Source organism: Blennius ocellaris, assembly GCF_963422515.1.
Source record: "Blennius ocellaris genome assembly, chromosome: 12".
Classification (NCBI taxonomy): Eukaryota; Metazoa; Chordata; class Actinopteri; order Blenniiformes; family Blenniidae; genus Blennius; species Blennius ocellaris.
Window position 1 is genome coordinate 29,321,330 of NC_137661.1, and position 20,996 is coordinate 29,342,325.

At 42.8% G+C, this 20,996-nt stretch overlaps 2 protein-coding genes across 2 annotated transcripts in view; both read right to left on the minus strand.

The window, feature by feature from the left end:
- The window catches only part of scfd2 (sec1 family domain containing 2), a 92,110-nt gene extending 91,070 nt beyond the window's left edge, over positions 1 to 1,040 (minus strand). Inside the window, exon 1 of the mRNA XM_080505967.1 lies at positions 178 to 1,040. Within this exon, the coding sequence (XP_080362093.1) occupies positions 178 to 991 (814 nt within the window). The 5' untranslated portion in view covers positions 992 to 1,040. The remainder of the gene's footprint in view (positions 1 to 177) is intronic.
- A 10,987-nt stretch (positions 1,041 to 12,027) lies between these two features.
- The window catches only part of lnx1 (ligand of numb-protein X 1), a 37,517-nt gene continuing 28,548 nt past the window's right edge, over positions 12,028 to 20,996 (minus strand). The window contains exons 5-11 of the mRNA XM_080506510.1: positions 20,020 to 20,228; positions 19,510 to 19,938; positions 17,948 to 18,082; positions 16,091 to 16,268; positions 14,611 to 14,857; positions 13,862 to 14,020; positions 12,028 to 12,894 (exon numbers count right to left, since the gene is read on the minus strand). Coding sequence (XP_080362636.1) covers positions 12,759 to 12,894; positions 13,862 to 14,020; positions 14,611 to 14,857; positions 16,091 to 16,268; positions 17,948 to 18,082; positions 19,510 to 19,938; positions 20,020 to 20,228 — 1,493 coding nt within the window. The 3' untranslated portion in view covers positions 12,028 to 12,758. The remainder of the gene's footprint in view (positions 12,895 to 13,861; positions 14,021 to 14,610; positions 14,858 to 16,090; positions 16,269 to 17,947; positions 18,083 to 19,509; positions 19,939 to 20,019; positions 20,229 to 20,996) is intronic.

The window sequence follows — 20,996 nt, forward strand, 5'->3', positions numbered from 1 at the left end:
GACACTGCAAACAAACATGGGTCCATGGACACTGCAAACAAACATGGGTCCATGGACACTGCAGCAGGATGGAATCTGATGATGAGGAATAAAACCTGAGCAGGGACACATTGGTCACGTGATGAAGCCTCTGCATATTGCTGGATCAACACTCACAAAGACTATTGGACATGTCACCTGTGAGATCCAGTGTCCGGTCCAGAAATATGATGGATGCTTTGTTTGGGGCAGTTTTCCTGCGGGTCTTTGCTTGGGGGTGGTTGGCCAGTTCCCCCGCGATGATGCGGCTCATGGGACCCACGGCAAAGCTCTCCTCCCTCGTGCCTGTGGCCTCAAACATCGAATTCAACGAAGACACCAAAGACTTCACTTCAATTTGCAGTTCGGAAGGGAGAGCGTGCAAGTCTATGTCCACCAGACTCCCAAACCTCTTCTTCTCCGGCCGTCTGGAGTTGATGGCCTCCAGGTCAGGCGCGAGCAGCGGGAACAGGTGAGCGAAGGCGGGCGTGACGACGAGCTGCTGCGACACCGCGGCGAACAGCGCGGGGACGTGGGACACCTCGGCCGTGTAGCTCATGTTCCCCATCCACTCGCAGAGCTTCTCCTCGAACTGCTCGAACACCGGGCTCCCCTCCAGGTCGGCCGCCACGTTGTTGGCGAGCAGGTGGACGGAGTGCGGCACGGCGGTGAACACGACGCAGTACTGGAAGTGGCTGAGAGCCACGATGTCCTTCATGATGTCCACCGTCCTCCCCTTCAGCAAGCTGCTCACCACGAACACAGCTTTGGGCTCGTTGACACTGCAGGCTTCCAGGCGGGAGAACCGCTTCACGTTGCCGGCTCCAGCCTCCAGCAGCGCGGCGGCTCCTCCGCTCCAGTGCAGCGCCTCGGCGCTCCGGTCGTCCATGAAGACAACCGCTTTGTTCACCTTCGACAACACTCGTTCCCACGTCTTCAGCGGGAAGCGCAGGAAATCCTCCGGCGCTGCCATTTCCCCGGTGGCCAGAGTGTGTTTAGTAGGACCGAATCAGAACAGAACCCGAAAGTCAGCTCAGCAGCAGGAAGAAAACAAACACGAGTCTCTTAGTGGTGACGTGGCAGTGGGGAGTCGCAGGACTCTGACGTCATTTGATTCGTTTCCAAGGCAGCAAGCAGCGTCCCAGCAATGGCGCTCACAAAAAGAAATAACACGCATGGTCATTATTGATTCGATGTCTCACAGTACATCTTGGTACTTCTAGTTTCTTGGCTGTGGAAATAAAATGTGAAAACGTGGTGCTGCATTCTTTGTGTTTGCATTAAAGCCTGTATGTTCAGTTCAACTATATTTATATAGTACCAAATGCAACAGTCATTTCTCCATGCTTTTAACCAAGAAAAGAGATGCACCTCACGAATGTGCAGAGCAGGGTATGGAAATTCTGCCTGTTGCTCTCTTTGCTTGTGTGGGTGCTGATGTCTTTTTTATTAAACATGTCGACATTTAATGCTTTTAACAAGATTTCCTCCAGAGGATTGACTTGGAGCTGAAAACTGTCAGTCAGATCTGGCAACCCTGGCCACCAGAGACTACCTGCAGTAGCAGACAACATTAACGTCTTCAATGTCACCACACATTAGATTATCTAAACTGTTCAAGCCTATTCCCACTTCACATGTAACAGCACTTATTTTAGTATGTGAGAACAATAAAAACGAATCTTGAAGCCCAAATGTCCTCCTCCTTGCAGTCTGACTTCCATCTGGTCGGGTTACAAAATGTCTTTAAACTATAGGTGCCAACCTTCAAAACTACTTGAACTCTGGTCTTGATGAAGAGAACTGGATTGCATATTGTCAGAAGCAGAATGTCTTCATAAAGTCAGTGAAATGCAATATGCTTCTATGGCAAGAAGATATTTGTGATGGGGTTCATTCAAGTCTTTTATAAACAACCCAGTCTAAATCGCTGCTCATATATTGGAACTGAAGGTAGAGCTGAACAGTGTGCAGAGAATGAAAGCTCATTGTTTTGGCCCTCGAAGGAACAGACTGGATAAGAGAGGAGAGGTCTTGTCTTGTTTGCTCCTCCTCAGGCCACCATCTGCTCTGCAGGTTAGTAACACGTCTTCCACACAGCCTCATTGTCCTCAGTGTCTGCTGGAGTCCTTCCTAAACTCTCACTCCAGCTCTGAGCCCAGATCTGCAGCTGCTTGTTTCTGTTTGTGTGTGACACAATTGTGTTGCTGATGCCATCTGTTTTCTGAGATTCTGTGTTGAACTCAGCACATTAGCGTTGTTTTAGAGGAGCTGCAGTATTGACCTGAACACAGGCTGCTGTTCATCTACAGAGAAGTCAAATGTTGTCAAAGGATAATGAATTTTCAGATTATCAGATGTTATTCTAAGGTTTTTGCATTTCCTTCTGAGATGTTACATTTAACTTCATTCTCTATTGAACTACTTTAAGCACTGCTGTGAGGTAAATAACAAAAATAATGAATGTACAGTTTTGTTTATTTAAATTCTAAGCTGTTTACACATGAACTGTGCTCCTCTGTAAACCCCAAACCACACAATTTGCCTCCCTCCTTTGAGATTTGCTTTCTTTTGTATTTCTTGCTTCAGAACAAAATGGAAGTGATTTCTCCCCTCGTCCTATTTTTAGTTCCGCTGGTCAATGACCACAAATTGTTTATTTCAATGCTCTCACTTCGCATCTAGCTATGAAATGATATTTGTGCATCGTGTCATACCTGTATGGATTATCAAAGAAGTATTCAATTAGTCAAAGACATTGAGTCTAATGGTTGATGTCTCCTGAAGGTCCAGACCGCTCCAAACTGGTCCCTTAATGAAAGACCTGCCCCTCTTCTGTTGGCTCAGCCAGCTTCAGGGTCGCTTCTGTATCTGAGTCGTTGTGTGGTAACATCCCTTTCTCTCTCATTAGGACACAAGACTGGATCAGAGAAGAAAAGACGGAACCCCAAAGACATACTAATGTTTGTTGAAGGAAAACAGACACAATGTGGACTGACAATGGAGATTTTTTTTCAACTGAGGTCTAATACAGCCTTGTTGTGTTAGAATCCACGGCTTCCTCAAGACAGTTGACGTTGTACAGTTGATGAATCTCAATGTGATCTGGCACTGTGGCTTTATCTGAAATACAATCCCTATCTAAACTGGGATACCATTGGAAAGAAAACAACCTCCTGATTATTTCTGAACTTAAACTGGGGTTAAATTATTAGAGAAATAATAAAGGAGCCCTGAAGGAGCTGCATGCACTCCTCTGTGATCACTTCTTTCTGTTTTCACCTCAGCATTCATCAACTCCAAGTGACAGAAAGAGGTTAGTGTCCTGTGTGTGTGTGTGTGTGTGTGTGTTTGCATGCTTCATGAGAGTGAGTGGGGGGGTTTAGGACCGTAAAAGAATATTTCATGAAGAAGGCGAGATGAACCAGATAAGTAGGTTTAATACGTTCATGGACCTGCAGGGGGGTGAAGTGAAGTTATTTCCTGTGTGGAAAATGTTATATAAGTTACCATACACATTTATTAAGACAAGCATATAAAGCCTATATACAAGGCTAATTTATTTTGGTACTTTGTGAAATTATTATATTGCCTGGTCAACAGAATGTCAAGAGCTCCATGTGACTAAAGGACAAACTGAATACAGCAGGAGAAAGAAAGGGCGTCTGTGTGTTGAAGGAAACAACTCAGGTGTGTGTGTGTGTGTGTGTGTGTGTGTGTGTGTGTGTGTGTGTGTGTGTGTGTGTGTGTGTGTGTGTGTGTGTGTGTGTGTGTGTGTGTGTGTGTGTGTGTGTGTGTGTGTGTGTGTGTGTGTGACAGGGAAAGGACACAGTCTCTGAGGCTATTAATAATGTGCTTTTATTGCAGCGGGTTACTGAGACGTCCCACAAAAAGGACTGAGGCTCTGCTAATCAAATGCAGCTCAATTTCAAATCACTTTTTGAAAGTATCTCTCCAACATGTAAGTCATTACTCTTTGGGACATGGACATCCTCACTCTTTGGTTAGGGAGCAGACGTGTTTCTGTGGTTTTGCTAGCTTATGCTTCTCTGGAACTGGTGCATCAATGGTGTCAGTAATACACCCGTGCAATGTCCATAAATACTTCCCCATTGTCTCATTAAAATGGTCTTTTGAATTGTGCATCGACAACTGCAGTTGCCATCTCTGTTTCATCAGAGATGATAATATGTTCTGGTTGACCTCGGTTCTTCTTCAGTGAGCTCAGACCCCCAGGAGGTGAGGTGGAAACACTCCTCAAATCATGAACTGTGGTCAAAGGCACAGCTTTCCACATGTCTTCCTCACTCTGTTTTTTAACCCCATGTTTTTAAAGAACTTAGTATATATTCACATGCATCACATGGATTAGGAACTGATGCTATTTCATTTGAGAACAATATTTAGATTGAGCCTGAGATTATTGAGTAGATGAAGCCTCTGGGGTCACATCATGCAGCCGGACAAATGGCCAGTGGCTATCTGGCCATGTGTCTGAGAAGCTGCAACACGTGTCACAATAAAAAAATCCTGTGGCGTTGAAGGACAGAAGGAAATGCTGGCTTGGTTGCAGGACTTGGATGGAAGTGTGTCTTCCTGCAGCCAGGTGTGTAGCTCCATCCAGTCTATCAGCTGTCAGTCTTAGGACTTCCTTTTGGTCTTTGCAGTGAATCTCATAGACGTCCAGGAAGGCTCCCTGGTGAAGACACACAGCTGATCACAGGCCAAATCTTCATCTTCAAAGCCTTGAGAATAAAAGTTTGAGCTTTGGTCTTGTTGTTCCCTCCTGTCCTGTGAGCCCCACGCCGCCCTGCAAACCTGTGCCAGGTCAACAAATACAACCAAAATATCAAACATCCTGCCAACACTGGCTTTGAAGTGTATGTGCATTGCTTTTATCTAGGCTGGACCTCTTTCTTCAAGTTAGAGGCCCTGCCTCCTTTGCGATGCAAATGTGCAACATGATAAAAATAGCCCTGGTAAAAAAAAGAAGTGCTGAGCCTGCAGTTTGTGCCACGAGAAATGTGCTGAACAGACCAGCTGTGGGCTGTGGGGCAGAGACAATGTATTGGATGTTTTAAATTTTTTTTTTTTTTTCGGGTCACATTAGATGTCAAGTATGTTTGTTAGATCCAGATTTTTGTTTGAAACTGTGTCACCACATTGTAATATTTGTGGCATCTATCAATGCAGCAGCAGCCAAGGTCAGGCTGCCCGCTGCTGGTGTGTGTGTGTGTGTGTGTGTGTGTGTGTGTGTGTGTGTGTGTGTGTGTGTGTGTGTGTGTGTGTGTGTGTGTGTATTTAGACTGACGTTGGAACTGAAGAGATGTGGAATTCTCTGCTCTAACCACACAGAACCGTCAACACTTCTCATCGAGGGGAGAAATAGTGACCTCTGTGTTACATGTCATTGAATGCATGATTGTATTCTCATATTATAAGCACCATGTTGAATAACCAATGAGATTGAGATGATGGCAATGGATTTGCAGTGTATTGCTCAGAAACATAGCTTGAGAGCAATATCCCCTTTTTACTTTGATTGATTACATCAAAACTCTGTGGCCACTATTGATTTTGAGGTAATGGCTGTTCTATTCATGGGCGGCAGGGGAATGGCAGGATGTCGCCACCGCAAGACAAATTGTGCAAATTGTGTGTCCATGCAGACTTCCACTTGCATCATGATTTGTTAGGATTTTGTTCCACTGCAAACTATCTAATAACTATTTTAGTTCTTCATTCTCAGAACAGGCTGTGTCCATTATTTCCATATGTCTTAATGTATACCTTATAAATAATCACAACTCCCTTTCTACTCTGATGGGTGAAGGTCTACATTAATTTTAATGCATATTGAGGAACCTCATTCAATATGCAAAACTAATATTGTCTGAGCCTTTTCTAATAGTCTCTGCTATTTTTATGTATAGTACCTAAGCAGTGGCACAAGTCTAATTGGCTCGTCTGACTCCAGCAAGACGTTAATGTATCTTCATCTCAGACGACTGACGAAGTGAAAGATGCATGAATTGTTTTGTCTACTCTCCAACTACATGAGGAATTAATGAACTGATATCAGTACATGAAGACGCTAACTGTCAAGAAGCTGATTTGATAGTATTTTTTTCCCTTCATGAAGCTGAACCTTTCAACAGCAGACCTCCTCCTTCCTCTGCTGTGACTTTGAACAGGTGAGTACATTAAACTGCTAATCTATTTATTGGGAACATGAGAGGGCAGGTAGTAATTGCCTCTGCATAGGACCAGGGCAAACTGTAGGTGGGAAAGCATCTGTGTCGGGGAAACTGCGCTCCGATCGCCACTCCAGGACGCTGGACTCAGGTGCAGGAAAAGGTAAAAACCAACTCAGCAGAATGTGAAAAGCAAGAGAGAAGGAGGAACACATTAGTCAGAGGCTGCTCTCCAGATCATTAATAAAAGGTGCCTTAGTGCTGAATTTTTAAAAGAAGTGCAAATTCCTGATTTCTGAAGGAGAATGCAGCTCATTGGACTCATTTATGGTTCCTGACTTTAATGCTTTTCATTGCTGGCCTGATCTGTGCTATCAAGTCCACTGTGTCTCATCTCGCTACCGATTCAATGCCCAAATAAGGTCGAGCTGCAGGCAGTGGCCTTGTCGGCGCCGCCACTGTCCTGCTATCAGTATCCAATCATCCCCCTTCTGCTGCTCCCATCGGTGTTACAACCTGCCTCCAAACTCCCACATGTCTAAAGAAACACAGGAGGAACCCCATGTTCCTCCTGTGTTGCTTTACTTTTTTGGCATAGACACACATGAACCCCCACTCCAGCCTTAGGTGCTGGTGTGTTTGTTTCCTTTAGTGCACATCCACCCTTTCTCAAACCATCTCTTTATTTGTACGTCTCTCTTGCTTCCTGCCCCTTCATCTTTTTCTATTTTTTTCCACCCTGTCCCTTTCTCCTTATTCACTGTGTCGGACGTGAGCTTGAATTCACTCTTTACTTTGTCTTAAAAGATGTTTTCCTCTCTCATCTTAGTCTGTGCCAGATCCTCACATCCTTCAAGGACTTACTGTTCCTGCAAACTCTGCCAGCCATTTTCTGTATGCTTTATGAATCATTTCCTTTGTAACTTCTCTTTCTTTTTCAGCACACACATGTGCAGCATGTACTGCCTGACTGCTGGTACTCGGTCTTTCCCTTGAGGTTATTAGCAACAGCAGGTATTTGTGGCTCATGTTGGCCCTGGCTTCCTATGCAGTGTGATGGGTCAAGAGCCCATAAGGCTCCCCAAATACACATTTAGTATTTGAATAACAACTGTATTAATTTCTGACTAATCTGCCTTTTGATGGAGGGTGAATTGTATGATTGTATTATTAATCATTGAGAGCCATCACTGGTTCCACAATCAGCTGATGTTTGCATGCAGAATCATCTTTCTCTACGTGTTTCATATCTACATATTTACTCGATTACAGTGACTGTCATGATGTCACTATGTTGCTCCATGATGCATGCATAAGGCTTGTGAGTTACATAATGAGATAATACAGTAATAGCTATCAGAGTTTACATAAATGACACAATGAATTGACTGTTTCTATTCAGTTTTCTGTAGATATTTGACTATCAGAGGAAGTGGGCAGCATATTGGATGAAGTTACAGTCATCAGGATTTATGGCGCTGAGGAAGCAATTGCCTTTTGAAGTCAAAGCATTTGAATGCACCACCAAACGTATCCCTGAGATTCCTCATGTGCTTTTACCACCAGACACATGCTCGTACGCTCGGCGTGCTCATCAATCAATCCATTCATAGATTCATTCTTCACCATTGGCAAGTAAGCTCTCTCTCCATCTCTGTGTCAGTTTGGCCAAAAATAAAAGCCAAGATTGATGGACTGTTTTCTGTCTGGACGTATGTGTGCACTAGCACCTGTTTGAAAGCCGGTCCGTTTGGACAAGCTTCAGACACATGCAGTTGATCCTCAGCACGCGCGGAAGTTTTCAGTTGGAAGTGGGAGTGCTGTGGCCACGTGGACGTTCATAGGATCCAGATAGTATCAGCAACATGGCCTCCATCCCTTCCTCATGGGCTGGCTGATGCACACAGGGCCTTGATATAGAGCCAGTCACTTCAAACACTGGGAAACCGCAGCTGTGTGTTCGGAGATGTGCTTTGATCATTTTGCAGAACAATTTGCATGTTTTTCATTCAATGAATTATTCGTAAATGCATTAGCTCATTGTTTTTTTAGACTCAACATGAATAAACATCACAGAAATCTAAATGACATTTCAAAAATGACAATGCTAAAATGTGATCAACAAGAAATCTGAGAAATGTTTAATTACTAGCCTCAGTACTCATGGCTGCTTCATGTGTAACCCTGCTACATACAGATCATAACAATTAAACCGTTTTTTTTAAAGCCACATATTAGTTGCAAATAAGAAATCCAACATATGCATTTTAATGTAGTTGTGAATGTATTCAGAGGTTCACAGTCTTTCCAGGATAGAGGTTATCTTAGCCAACAGTTTTCAGATCTTTTGTTTTTTCACTTTCAGCAGACAGGAAAGGTCCTGCCACATCGTCACAGCCAGATGAGGCTCTGAGGACGACTGCAAAAGTCGTTCAAAAGAGTCCATAACATACACTGACGGTGTTGTTTATTATCCCCTTCTATTCCTATCCTATTCCTGCTGACAGGTCATGTGGCAGCTGGTACTTCTCATATCCAGAACTGCATGACTGTTATATTTTCAAATTCAAAAAGTACTAGAAATTGGAAAACTAGAGCTTTGAACTATGTGCTAATCATAACAGAGGCTCCCATTATTTCCACTCTACGATCAGAAATACAGTAATAATGAAGGGCTGCTAGATATTAGACATCAAATGAACGAATGTGACCGGAACATAAGATGGTTGGGAAACAACTTGTAAATCTAACCTCTGGAACAATAGTTTTTCATTCATTTTGTCATACACACATTTCAAATAATAATAAAGAAAATACTTCAGATTTCATCCCATACAATTCTTTTTGCTTTATTAAACTTATATATATATATATATATATATAGAGAGAGAGAGAGAGAGCAAGAATGCAGATCAAAAGATAAAAAGAGAAATGTCAGTATCAAACCATTCAAACTATAAATTATTAAACCAGTGTTGATAAATATGCACTACTGTAGGCCTAGTGTTGATAAATATACACTACTGTAGGCCTAGTGTTGATAAATATACACTACTGTAGGCCTAGTGTTGATACATGTACACTACTGTAGGCCCAGTGTTGATAAATGTACACTACTGTAGGCCCAGTGTTGATACATGTACACTACTGTAGGCCCAGTGTTGATAAATATACACTACTGTAGGCCTAGTGTTGATAAATATACACTACTGTAGGCCTAGTGTTGATACATGTACACTACTGTAGGCCCAGTGTTGATAAATGTACACTACTGTAGGCCCAGTGTTGATACATGTACACTACTGTAGGCCTCGTGTTGATAAATGTACACTACTGTAGGCCCAGTGTTGATACATGTACACTACTGTAGGCCCAGTGTTGATAAATATACACTACTGTAGGCCCAGTGTTGATAAATATACACTACTGTAGGCCTAGTGTTGATAAATATACACTACTGTAGGCCTAGTGTTGATACATGTACACTACTGTAGGCCCAGTGTTGATACATGTACACTACTGTAGGCCCAGTGTTGATAAATATACACTACTGTAGGCCTAGTGTTGATAAATATACACTACTGTAGGCCTAGTGTTGATACATGTACACTACTGTAGGCCCAGTGTTGATAAATATACACTACTGTAGGCCCAGTGTTGATAAATATACACTACTGTAGGCCCAGTGTTGATAAATATACACTACTGTAGGCCCAGTGTTGATAAATGTACACTACTGTAGGCCTGTTCTGAAATTATGAAAACTGCTCCCGCTGACAATCTGCACTGCTGATGGCTGAAATTATGAAATGAAGCAAATCCTAAGGCATCCATGGTCTAATTGATTGTAAGTCCCACTGTCTCCCTGGGAGCAGTTTTTCTGTTCTTGGTGTTATATGGCTGTTTCTGTGTTCAAACTAATGGCTCTCAGCAAGAACGAATGTGGGCCTTGGGTCCTAATCCCTGCTGCTAATAGAAGAGCTGTCTCCAAATATTGAATATATTTAGCTTTGTACTTGCAAAAGCTGTGTCCCTCAAGGCTTCCTCTGTCTGTGTTGTGTCAGTGAATGGTAATAATTACTTCAGCCATGAGTAACTACATTAGAAGTGCAGTGTCTGTCGATTTCCAGCTGGATTTCTGTGAGCATGTTGGCACTTTTACTGAGGCTGTGAGAAAAGCAATGATTCTGGAAGGTCAGGTTGATGATTATGAAACTACAAAGCAAATACTGTGCCGGGGGGGTAAGGTGAGCTACACCAAGGTGGAAAAACAATAACATTTGTACCATCGAGTCTCGAGCCTCACCCTCAGTGGTAAGGAATACTTTTTCTTTCATTCATTTAGGTAGATAAACATGTGCCTGTTTTATAAGAACTACCATGACTCCTGTTCTAAAGTCCATGTTATGACCTGAGTCAGGTTAGTTTGTTTTCAAAGTTTATTAATACGTTCTATGGTTTGAACCACGTCGTCCCTCATGTTCTGCAGCAACTTGTTTGCAGAGAAGATCCTCTTTTCCCTGGTGCTACTGGCCGACAAAGGCCCTCTGTGGAGCTGCTTTACCTGGAGTCGATCCTCTTTCTCATCTGAAAGCCCAACCGGTTTGAGCTCATTAACTGCAGTTGTGTGCGGCCTCCAGTTGTAGAAATTACTTTTCAACTACATAATGAATAATCCAGTGAGAAACCGGTGCTGAGCAGTGTACAATGCTGATTCCTCAACAATTTAATGATTCAACACAAACCATGCCTCTGTGCAGAAAGCCTGTTTTATGTTCGGTCAGTTTTGTCACTTGCTCAACATCACAGTTTTCAAATTTCCCACCTTGTTTTTTTCATTTTTTTGTTTTGCACAGATTAGCAAGAAATCATTATAACTACAGTAAACCGTGTGGGAACAGGCAGTAATCCAGACGGCTAATACAAAACCGCCATGATGGCGCAAAGACATTTGATTTCAGTTTCTCATCATATAGTAAATAATTAAAAAAAAAATAATGAAAATATATTGGATGAAAAGTAGAACGTATCAGAGGTAATGTGGTGAGGTGACAAGTCAGTTCTGTAATTCACAAAACTAAATATGTTCTTCATAATATCTCATGGATACTGTGCGTTACTGCGTCGCTTCCATGTGAAAGTCATGATGTGACTCATGTTCGGCCCTTTGTTTCTCAGAAGGTGACGAATAGATTAGTACCGTCATTACTAGTGTAAATTAAAAGCACTGTATGTGTGTTCTGTGTATGTATTTTGTGTTGGGAAAAAGAACATGGAACGCAGCGTCAATAAGAACTGAGGACACGATTGTTGCAGATTTGAAAACACTCGTTGACAAAGGCGAGAGCGTGACAAAATTGATGGATTCATAAAACATCATAAAGGTCTGGCAGGAACAAATATGAACATATTTCTAAAGAAAAAACATTACAATTATATTGTGTAACTGCATCATCTGTGACCACTAATAGCTGCTGCAGGGGAAAATAAGATGAGACAAGAAAAAGTAGACACAAACACAAAAAGTCCAGAACAAGAATGAAAGACAAAGAAAGTAATTAAAGGCTTTCTGCTGACCAATACAGGAAAGTAAAGTCATATGATTCTCAGAATCCAGGTCCGTTAAACGAAACAACTTCCCTGTATCTTCAAGAATACTGCATCAGAAAATGCACATATGTGGAAAAAAAATACAATTTGATTTGATGTTTATGTTCTCTGCAGTATGCACGTGTCTTTGTGATTCTGTTAATCATTTTCTCAGACAAACACTGTTTTTCAAATGACTTTATTGATCATTTAACCAAATGTATCATCAGATATACTACACAAGCCAAAATGTGACAGACGATGAGCCTCAGTCCACTGATACACAGAAACCAAGTAAGCTTTTTTCTTTAAAGTAAGAAAATTAGTAAGGCCTCCACATAGTCACCTAATTAAAGAATTTTTTACATGTTATGAAGACAATTATCCATTTTTTTCATATATTGTCCTTACCAGTGGTGTGATAATTTAGCCAAAGCTTCTGAAAAAAGAGAAAAACCTCACAGACTACTACTTGGCAACGTGTCGTCAGGTCAAACAGATGAAGATGACAACCACTTTCAGTACAAACGGAATAAAGCCTACATTTGAAGGCTGTACAACAAACAAACAAAAGAAACATTTTACAAGTGTGCAGATCAGTTCTTTTTTTAGACACCCAGCATTTAAAGTAAAGAAATGTGAGTCCTACTTAACGCATGTCCTAATATTTAACTACTGGAATTGGCAACGTGTTGTATCTCCATCCGTTCACTGGGCGCTGTTCATAAGAGTCCTTGAACAAACGAGTTGGAAATGTCTCAGGCCCACATCTGCATTCCTGCGATGAACCTCTAGGAACAATCCAGTGTTGTGTGTCCCGCTCCAAACTGCTGGAAAAGTCTCATTTGTCCAGCAGGAGTGACAGCAGCGTGGTGAACTCCTCCCGCGCACACACAGGTAGTGATGTCATCTTGATGCTCGGCCTTCCACATCCCCCGGTCAGTGGGGGAAGCAGCGCTACAGCAGGCTGCCCGGCCAGGAGACGATGGTCAGTGTGATTCTCCCACGAAGCTCCTTCAGAAGGCGAACCAACGCTGTGTGGGTCATCCCCCAGGTACTTTTCCCATTCACCTCCAACAGAATGTCTCCACACCTACAGAACCAAAGATGAACTTAGAAAATGTTTCACAAAGAACATTCAATGCTGTTGACACAAAATGCACACTCAAATGTGTATTTCCCCATCAATCAAACGTTGCTCTTTGAAACAGCGTCCTTTCATAAATGTGCCATTGTCACTCTAGTATTTCACAAATGAAATAGAGCCTCAGAGGGAATAGAAGAATTATTGGGTTTGAAAATATCTTATTGAAGATTTTATCAAACATAGTAAAATCTCACAAAATGTTCTCAAGACTGGAAAACCTCAGGATTTCCAAAGGTTTTCTTTTCTTACAGTTTTACAAGATCTGGTAAAACACTTCACCAAGGAGCTAAATAAACTTTACAGTTTTATGAAAAATAAAACACTTTGATTTTTCTTAACATGGCCACTCCAGGTTTCTCATGATTTACTGGTTCTTGGAATTCCTTGGGTAAAAGTGCATTGGTAAAGTACTACTAGTGGTAAAGTACTACTAGTGGTAAAGTACTACTAGTGGTAAAGTACTACTAGTGGTAAAGTACTACTAGTGGTAAAGTACTACTACACATAACCAGAACATAATTGCTCAAAGTTGACCTGACTGAGACGCATGCTATTAAGACACTTTCCTCCATTTGAACTATATGCACCTATTCTCAAACCTATCCGATCATGTTGATAACTGAAGGCCTGGTTTTACTATTTCACTGTTCTTTACTGTATTTAAGGTAAATCACAATTGTACATGAAATACAGTAGAGTTACCTTATTGTGTCAGATTTACTGACAAGAATTACTTTAAGCTTTTTTTGGCATATTCAATCGAGTTAATAAATACTGTGTCAGAGATTCTATTTACATAAAGCATTACATAAATAAAACAGTTAAAATAAATACTATTTATGCATAATGCATTTTGCTGGTCTACACCGTTCATGGTCAGGTTTGTAATGAGTGATATACATTAATTGGATACCTTATCCTGCCATCGTTGTAGGCTGGCGTTCCCTCCACGATGGACCGGATAAAAAAAGACTGATTGCAGTTGACCTCTTCCTGACCTCCCACAATACTGAAACCCAGGCTGCCTGAAGTACTCCGCCGCAGAACGATGTCTTTGCAGCAATAGAGATGCCTGAATGGAACCAAGAGGGAGATTAAACACACTAATCTCTCAACGCTATCTTTAAATCACATGTACGACGCATCCATACTGGAAGCAGCTGGAAGGGTGAAGATGGCTGCAATCTAAAGATTTGGCAGCTCCTTCAATGAAAGCATGGGTTGTTTTCTTTCCTCTTGAAATGTAAAGCAGGAGGATTGGTTGGACTTCTATATCCATCCGTCCGTCACGCTACAATTTCAGAGACTCAGTAGCTGATTGAATCAATTCAATGTTTGAAAAATAATTTTATTTAATCAAATTTGATAAAAGTAGGGGTTATTTATTGCTGTCAATGCACCACTTGTCAAAACACTTTTTCCTGAAAATGCATGTAAATGTCCCAGTCGGAGATGAGACGTTACTCTCCTGTGATAGCAGAGCATTTTCCAGATGAAAAGTTAGTTTTAAAAGTATAATGAGCGTTCTTCTCCCAGCTGGCTCTGTCAAGATTTCAGTTTGCACCAGCTGGGAGAGGTCAGGAGGGTGTGCATGATACCAGATTCAGGAAAGTAGAAAAGTGTACGTAGAGTGGACAGCGAGAGCTTTTAACAAGTGCTGACCTGGGAAGCTGCAGCCACGACACCCACAGTGGGGAGTAGTCGTCAGTGGGCAGCGGGCTCTTGGTGCTGTCGGTGGGCGAGGGCACGAGACAGGGCGGCAGCGTACATTCTGGGACACTTTCCTCAGGAGGACGCATCTCCAGGACCTTGAGCACGACGGGAGAGGACGTGTTCTTCAGGTTGGCCACGGCCTCGCCCCGGGTCACACCCGTCAGATCCACCCCGTTCACGTTTAGCAAAATGTCACCTGTGGTTGTAGAGGAGGTAAAGCACAGCTCATTCTCTGCCTGAAGGTTGCTGCCCTGTTAATAGCTTTCTAAAAGACCTCACAGGACAAGGACTCTTCATCTGCCTGTTTAATATTCATGAGCTCGTCCTCCCCTGCTGCAGCACAAAGGGATGAAAGCGACCGCCACCTGTGCTTTAAAAAGCCTCCCAGTGATGAAAGTGGTGTGAAGATAAATATACCAGCTCCATCAGGCTCACGACTGAGAGACTCAAAAAGGACATATTTGCCCTGCGAGGATATGCAAATGCAGATTAATGCTTCATTACAATACACACATTTTTTTCCATGGCACAAACAGAGACAGCTGCTGCTGCTTTGTCCCATATGAATACAGTGATATGCACTTTGAACTGCGAGGGACAACCAACACGGATTCTCTTAAGGTCTTGATGTTAGACCCATTCTCATCCCTCTTCAGACAGAACATTATTTTAATGTGATGAGGGCTTTAATAAGTCAAGTTATAGGATGGGTATGCTGATGTCAGCAGTCGAGGTGAAAATATCCCAATAATTTCAGATGCATTCTGGAATCTCAAGGCTGCAGCTTTGGACACACTCATTTGAGCAGCTTGTCCTGTGTTTGCTATTTCAGGCCTGATTGATTTCATGAAACAAAAATTGAAATGCTTGATATATCCTTCTCTGGAGACAATATGTTCTGTATATCATTCCTGTTTGTGTTACACCAGTAAGCTGAATAACCTTCATAATGAATCATTAGTTTTGCATGTTCATCAAACACTTTGCCGGCATTCATCACCAAACACTAAATCTATGAATGTCTAACTGCCGTGATGTTCCACTGATAAGCAGAACAGTAATAATCCAAAAGACTAAAGGGGAAGGGGCCTTCATCATATGTACATTTGCACATGACAAAGAAAAATAAAAAGGCTCTTTCTAGAATCTTAAGCAGCTCTGGAAAACCAGCTAAGACCTGCATTTTGGATTCTACATGTATGTTTGGTGAGAGTGGGCGTGTCTGCCGGCGTTTGGCCTCACAGTAATGTTTTGGAAAGGAGATAGGAAAAGAGGTCCAGTGCTGTTTGGGAGACTTGGGGATTTTCAAGAGATAAACACTGCAAACTGCTGTTCAAGAGAGCGCTTTTGGACAAAGACACTTGAAATGACAAATTTTATAATAATAATTGTGAGCATTGATATAATTGGACATAAACATTTATTTTACCTTTGCGAATGGAGCCTTCCTGCCCCACCACACCATCAGCGTCCACATTGGTGACGTAAATGGGGAGGTCCCATCCTCGGCTGGACATGCCCCCCGCCACCGTCATGCCCAAGGAGTCATACGGGTCCTTACTGAGAGTCACCGTCTTCTCGTAACAAGCAGGCTTCTGACAAGAGTCCTTTACATTGGACACAGGCAGGAGAAAGAGACAAAGGTTGAACCAGAGGACACAGTGATAAAGGAAGTGCAGCCCAATCTAGTTCACGGCCTGTACTTTAATGACAACGCCAAGGGTAATCATGTAATACACGTGTGGAAGTCCAGTCCTGGAGGGCCGCAGCCCTGCATGTTCTCCATGTCTCCCTGCTTCAACACGGCTGATTGCAGTGAGCAGCTGGTAATCAGGCTTTCTGTTGAACTTAGTGATGAACCACCATGAGAATCAGGTGAGTTAAAGAAGGGAGACATGGAAAACGTGCAGGGCTGCAGACCTGCGTTTGACACCCCCGATGTAATACAATCATTGCTGATTCTCTCATTATGAATTTGAATCTCTCATTATGCCTCTTTGTGGCTCCGCGAGCGCTCCAAACATGACATGAAGTCGGCCAAGGTCACCTTCTCGAGATTACAAAAGATAATTTGATTTTGTAGTAGTAGTAAGGGCAGCAGCACATTTATATAACAGCAACTGCTTTCTCTTGCACTTGCAGTAACTGGACGACACGTTCCATGTACGACACCTGTGTTGTGTGAACCAGCCCAATAAACAACTCATTGATGAAAACCCTCATTATCTTAACTGATTCTATATAACATATATTGGTTATTAGGATAGGACATTGATGAGCTCAAGTGCCTCTCCTGTTTTGTGGCTGTGCACCTTTTAGAGCGCCTGATTTATTTATGGATGCCATGATGTGTCATTTGTTGTGCTGAACAAAGTGACAAAGTGTGGGAGAGTGTTTGAGATTCAGACGAGGAAGAGTTGAGTTGTAATTAAGAAGACATTGAGGGTGCTGGGGTGGAGCTGCTGCTGCTTTGTGTAACGCACTGCATTCACTGGCAGTCACATGAATACCCACAGGGTGAGATGCTGTGCGAAAATCATTCACACTTACTGCATACGAACACAACATGTTGTGAGAAAGACCTATGACATACGCTCTCCTGTGATCCTGGGTCGTACGTTTGCTTTGAGTTCAGAATACCTGGTGAAAAACGTTGTGGCCATCGCCGGAGTGTCTTCTGACCTCTCGGTAGTCATTGTCATGGTTTACTGCTTGCTGTAATTCAGACAACTTGCACCTTTTCTCCAGCTCCTCCTTTTGATAAGTCCACCCCCCAATATGCAAAAGCTCCCCTCTTATAGGGTCTTTTAATGTGAACTCCAATCAGTATTCAAACTGCTGCTGAAATGTTTAGCTGCATCCAACCTAAATTTGAAAACAAAGTGTTTGATATTAAGACAGCCAACCTCTTCAACATTCTTATCAACCTTCTGCAGATGGTCTCATATTGTAATATGCTGGACTTACAATGTGGATGACTCACGTTGACAGTTTGAGGAGTACATGGGTGAAGTCATTAGGCCAGTATGGCAGAAGAAGAGGATGTGCAGATGTTCTATTCATGGCTGACCAGTGTGAACACATCAGTTCCTACAAACAAGAAGTTCTGCTTGCTGTGTATTTGAATGACATGCATTGCTCTGATGGGAAAACAATACTTCCGTGGTTTGCGCCATAAAGAGACTCTGTATCATGGCCAGTGAAACAAAACTGTTCTTTGTGCCACAACATTGTTTTCTCTACTCTTTTCATCTGGTGTATATATAAAACGCTATGTGTTACTCACCAGCAGTGTTTGCTCAATATCCACCGGGGAATAAGGTGGGGGACCATCCATGCCCCAGGGGGCTTCTTGAAGGATGTCTGGGGTGGGCAGGCAGATCTGACGAGACACTATGAAGTGGACACATTCCTCACTCGCCTAAACAAAACCAACAGGAAACACAAGCTTTTGTTGATGATGTGAATGTAACAGTTCAAAAGGCAATTTTTGCATTCTGACTAAGAAAGGTGGAAAATTATCAGTTTCATCATAAATCATCGAGAAAAAAAAAAAAAAAAAAGACAGAACAACAATTACAGCCAGCAACACCACAGCTGAATTTATGGGAAAAAAACTATTTGTGTAAACTCGGTTTCTTCCTGGTCAGATGAAAAAGATGAAAGCTAGTTTTAGCTTCCTGATGATTGGTTGTTGCAATGTAATCCTGCAACAACAGAGCACCTGTTGTCTCTTTTATAGAGACAACAGGTGCTCTGTTTCTTATACAGTCTCTTTTTATAGAGACAACAGGTGTCGTATGCTTACCTGTTATCTGTCTCGAGAAAAAGAAAAATAACAGCATTTAAAAATTTGATCAGATCCATAATTGCCTCAGTAAATTGACTAGTCATGATTTTGAGAAATGCAACATTTACAGGTGGTTGCTATAAAGAATCTTCGAAGATTCAATATATCAATTACATCAAGATGATTTTGTCTAATAAAACCAAATGTTAACACTCATCACCAAAACCTCAAATTCATCATTGAGTTCAAAAATTAAACTGAAAATACACCAGGCCTGCATGATTAAATACCATTTAGTCCGAATTCAAGGTATATTTTGGAAACATTATTCTTAAATTAATTTCTCGTGTGTGTGTGTGTGTGTGTGTGTGTGTGTGTGTGTGTGTGTGTGTGTGTGTGTGTGTGTGTGTGTGTGTGTGTGTGTGTGTGTGTGTGTGTGTGTGCAATAATATGTACCTCGTGCCTCTACAGTCATGAACACATTTACATGCAGACTGTCTAGAACGTATTGCGGCCAGCAGACCTCCCTCTCCCGACTGTCATTAGTTGGAGATTTGCACTGAGCCAGAGTCCTGAATAAAGTAGTCCAACCCATTATTGCCTTAATTCGATTAATTTAATTTCTCTGCTGCCAGTTCCTAATCTCTCTGCTATGGGAGGTCCTCATGGCTCCACAGAGACCGACTGTTCAGACAGGAACTGTGAGCCTGCAGACCCTGCACAGTTCACCACAAACACACTTCCATTAACCATTATTAACAAACAGCACACCATCATTGACTCATGGCACCTACCAGGAACCAGAGGCAGCCGCATGGCCTAGTCCAGCGGGGAGTCACCATAATTAAATACCATTAACTGCAGTTAGGGCAGACACAACAGCACAACACAACACAATTACCCTGAATCACCACAATTACCTTTAATACCTCGGGGACTTGGGGTAAGAGCACAATACAGTCGCTCATGGTCAGCAACAACAAACTGGCAAATCTGTTATAACCGTGAACTTCCGGTGGTGTGCTCATGGCCTTTTCCTTTCACCCCTGCTGACTGACCTGAATGAGCAGTGCTGCATGCTCTGGTGCGCCGTAACGCAGATCGTGCCCATTGATGGCGAGCACGCGATCGCCAACGCACAACTGTCCATCACGTGCTGCCAGGCCACCCTCCAGCAGGTGGAAAATGTAGACGCCGTGCTCTTCTGGTCGCCTCACGAGCTTAATACCCAGCTGTTCCTCCGGCGTGCTTTTGTTCAGGACCACGTGGATGCCGTCGTCCCTCATGGGAAGGTGGGGCAAGCCGTGAGATGGGTAGCCTCCAGGGATTTCGTGGCTGTGGCCATGGCTGTGTGGGTGGCCGTGTGAATGCGAGCGGTAGCGATGGCGCTGTTCTCTGAGCACCGTTAGCCGAAGAAGTTGACACGGCTGTTTGAGGGTGGCCATGGCGAAGCAGTGCGGTACATTGCTGATGTCGATACCATTCACCTGCAAGAGAAGCATAAAGGTTGATGAAGAAGTGACTGATACCTGAAATTGCTTCATGCTGGTCGATGGAACTTGTTTTACCTTCAGGATCATGTCCCCAGGCAGCAAGCGTCCATCTCGAGCTATAACCCCTTCTCTGTAAATGTCCTGGATGAGGATGCGAACCAAAGGGGTCTCGCTGCCGCCAACGATGCTGATGGCCAGCGGCTCGGACGTATCCACACGAGTGATCTTAATGCTGGTGACTTCACCATCAGGGATCAGGTGATGCAGCTGGGGAAGAGCCAACACTGGAGAGAGGGAAAAGGCAGAGTTCAGCTCTACTGTACAACAGAAAGAAGGCTTAAAACCTGCCAACTAAAACAGGAGAGGAAATGGGAGAAAGAGTGCTGTGAGAGGAAGGAGAGACTCATTGAGGGAGACAGACTCGTAGACTTTGTTGAAAAAGTTCAGTGGTGAAACCAGCTGTCTTTACTCCCTCAGGTTACTAAAACAAACTTGTAGAAGCCAAGAGGGAACATTTCCTTGGCTGATTATCCTGTGCGATGTTTGTATCATTAGTCATATACATCTGTAGCAAGTATGCTTGGGAAAACCCTCGATTTCGAATTTCCACAAAGTTATTACTTGGGTGGGGATGTAAGAAATGCTAAGATATACACCAGTTTTAGTCCAAGTGCTGCACCATATAAATATGAAGTATTTCCGCCAAGCAGATTTTCAGCTTCGTTTAATCAGGCAGCATTCTGTTGAGCAGTTCTGGATCTTCACAAATCTCATTGTAAATCTCAACATTTGCATTTGGCTGGTTTAGTTTGTTGCCCCTCTCCGGCAACAGCAGAATGCCATTGGGCCATTTCCCTCCACATCTCAAGCTCCAGGGTCACATATTCTACTCAACATTCCAGTTTTCCCATTCAAAGTCAATATTTTGTCTTTATCCCAGCAGATTGATTCAAGGGGAGAAAGTATTAACAGCAACCTGCTGACATTATGTAACTGCCTTCCCTCTACACCAGACACCCTTTAAACCTCTGTATTACTTCATCCTGTCATTT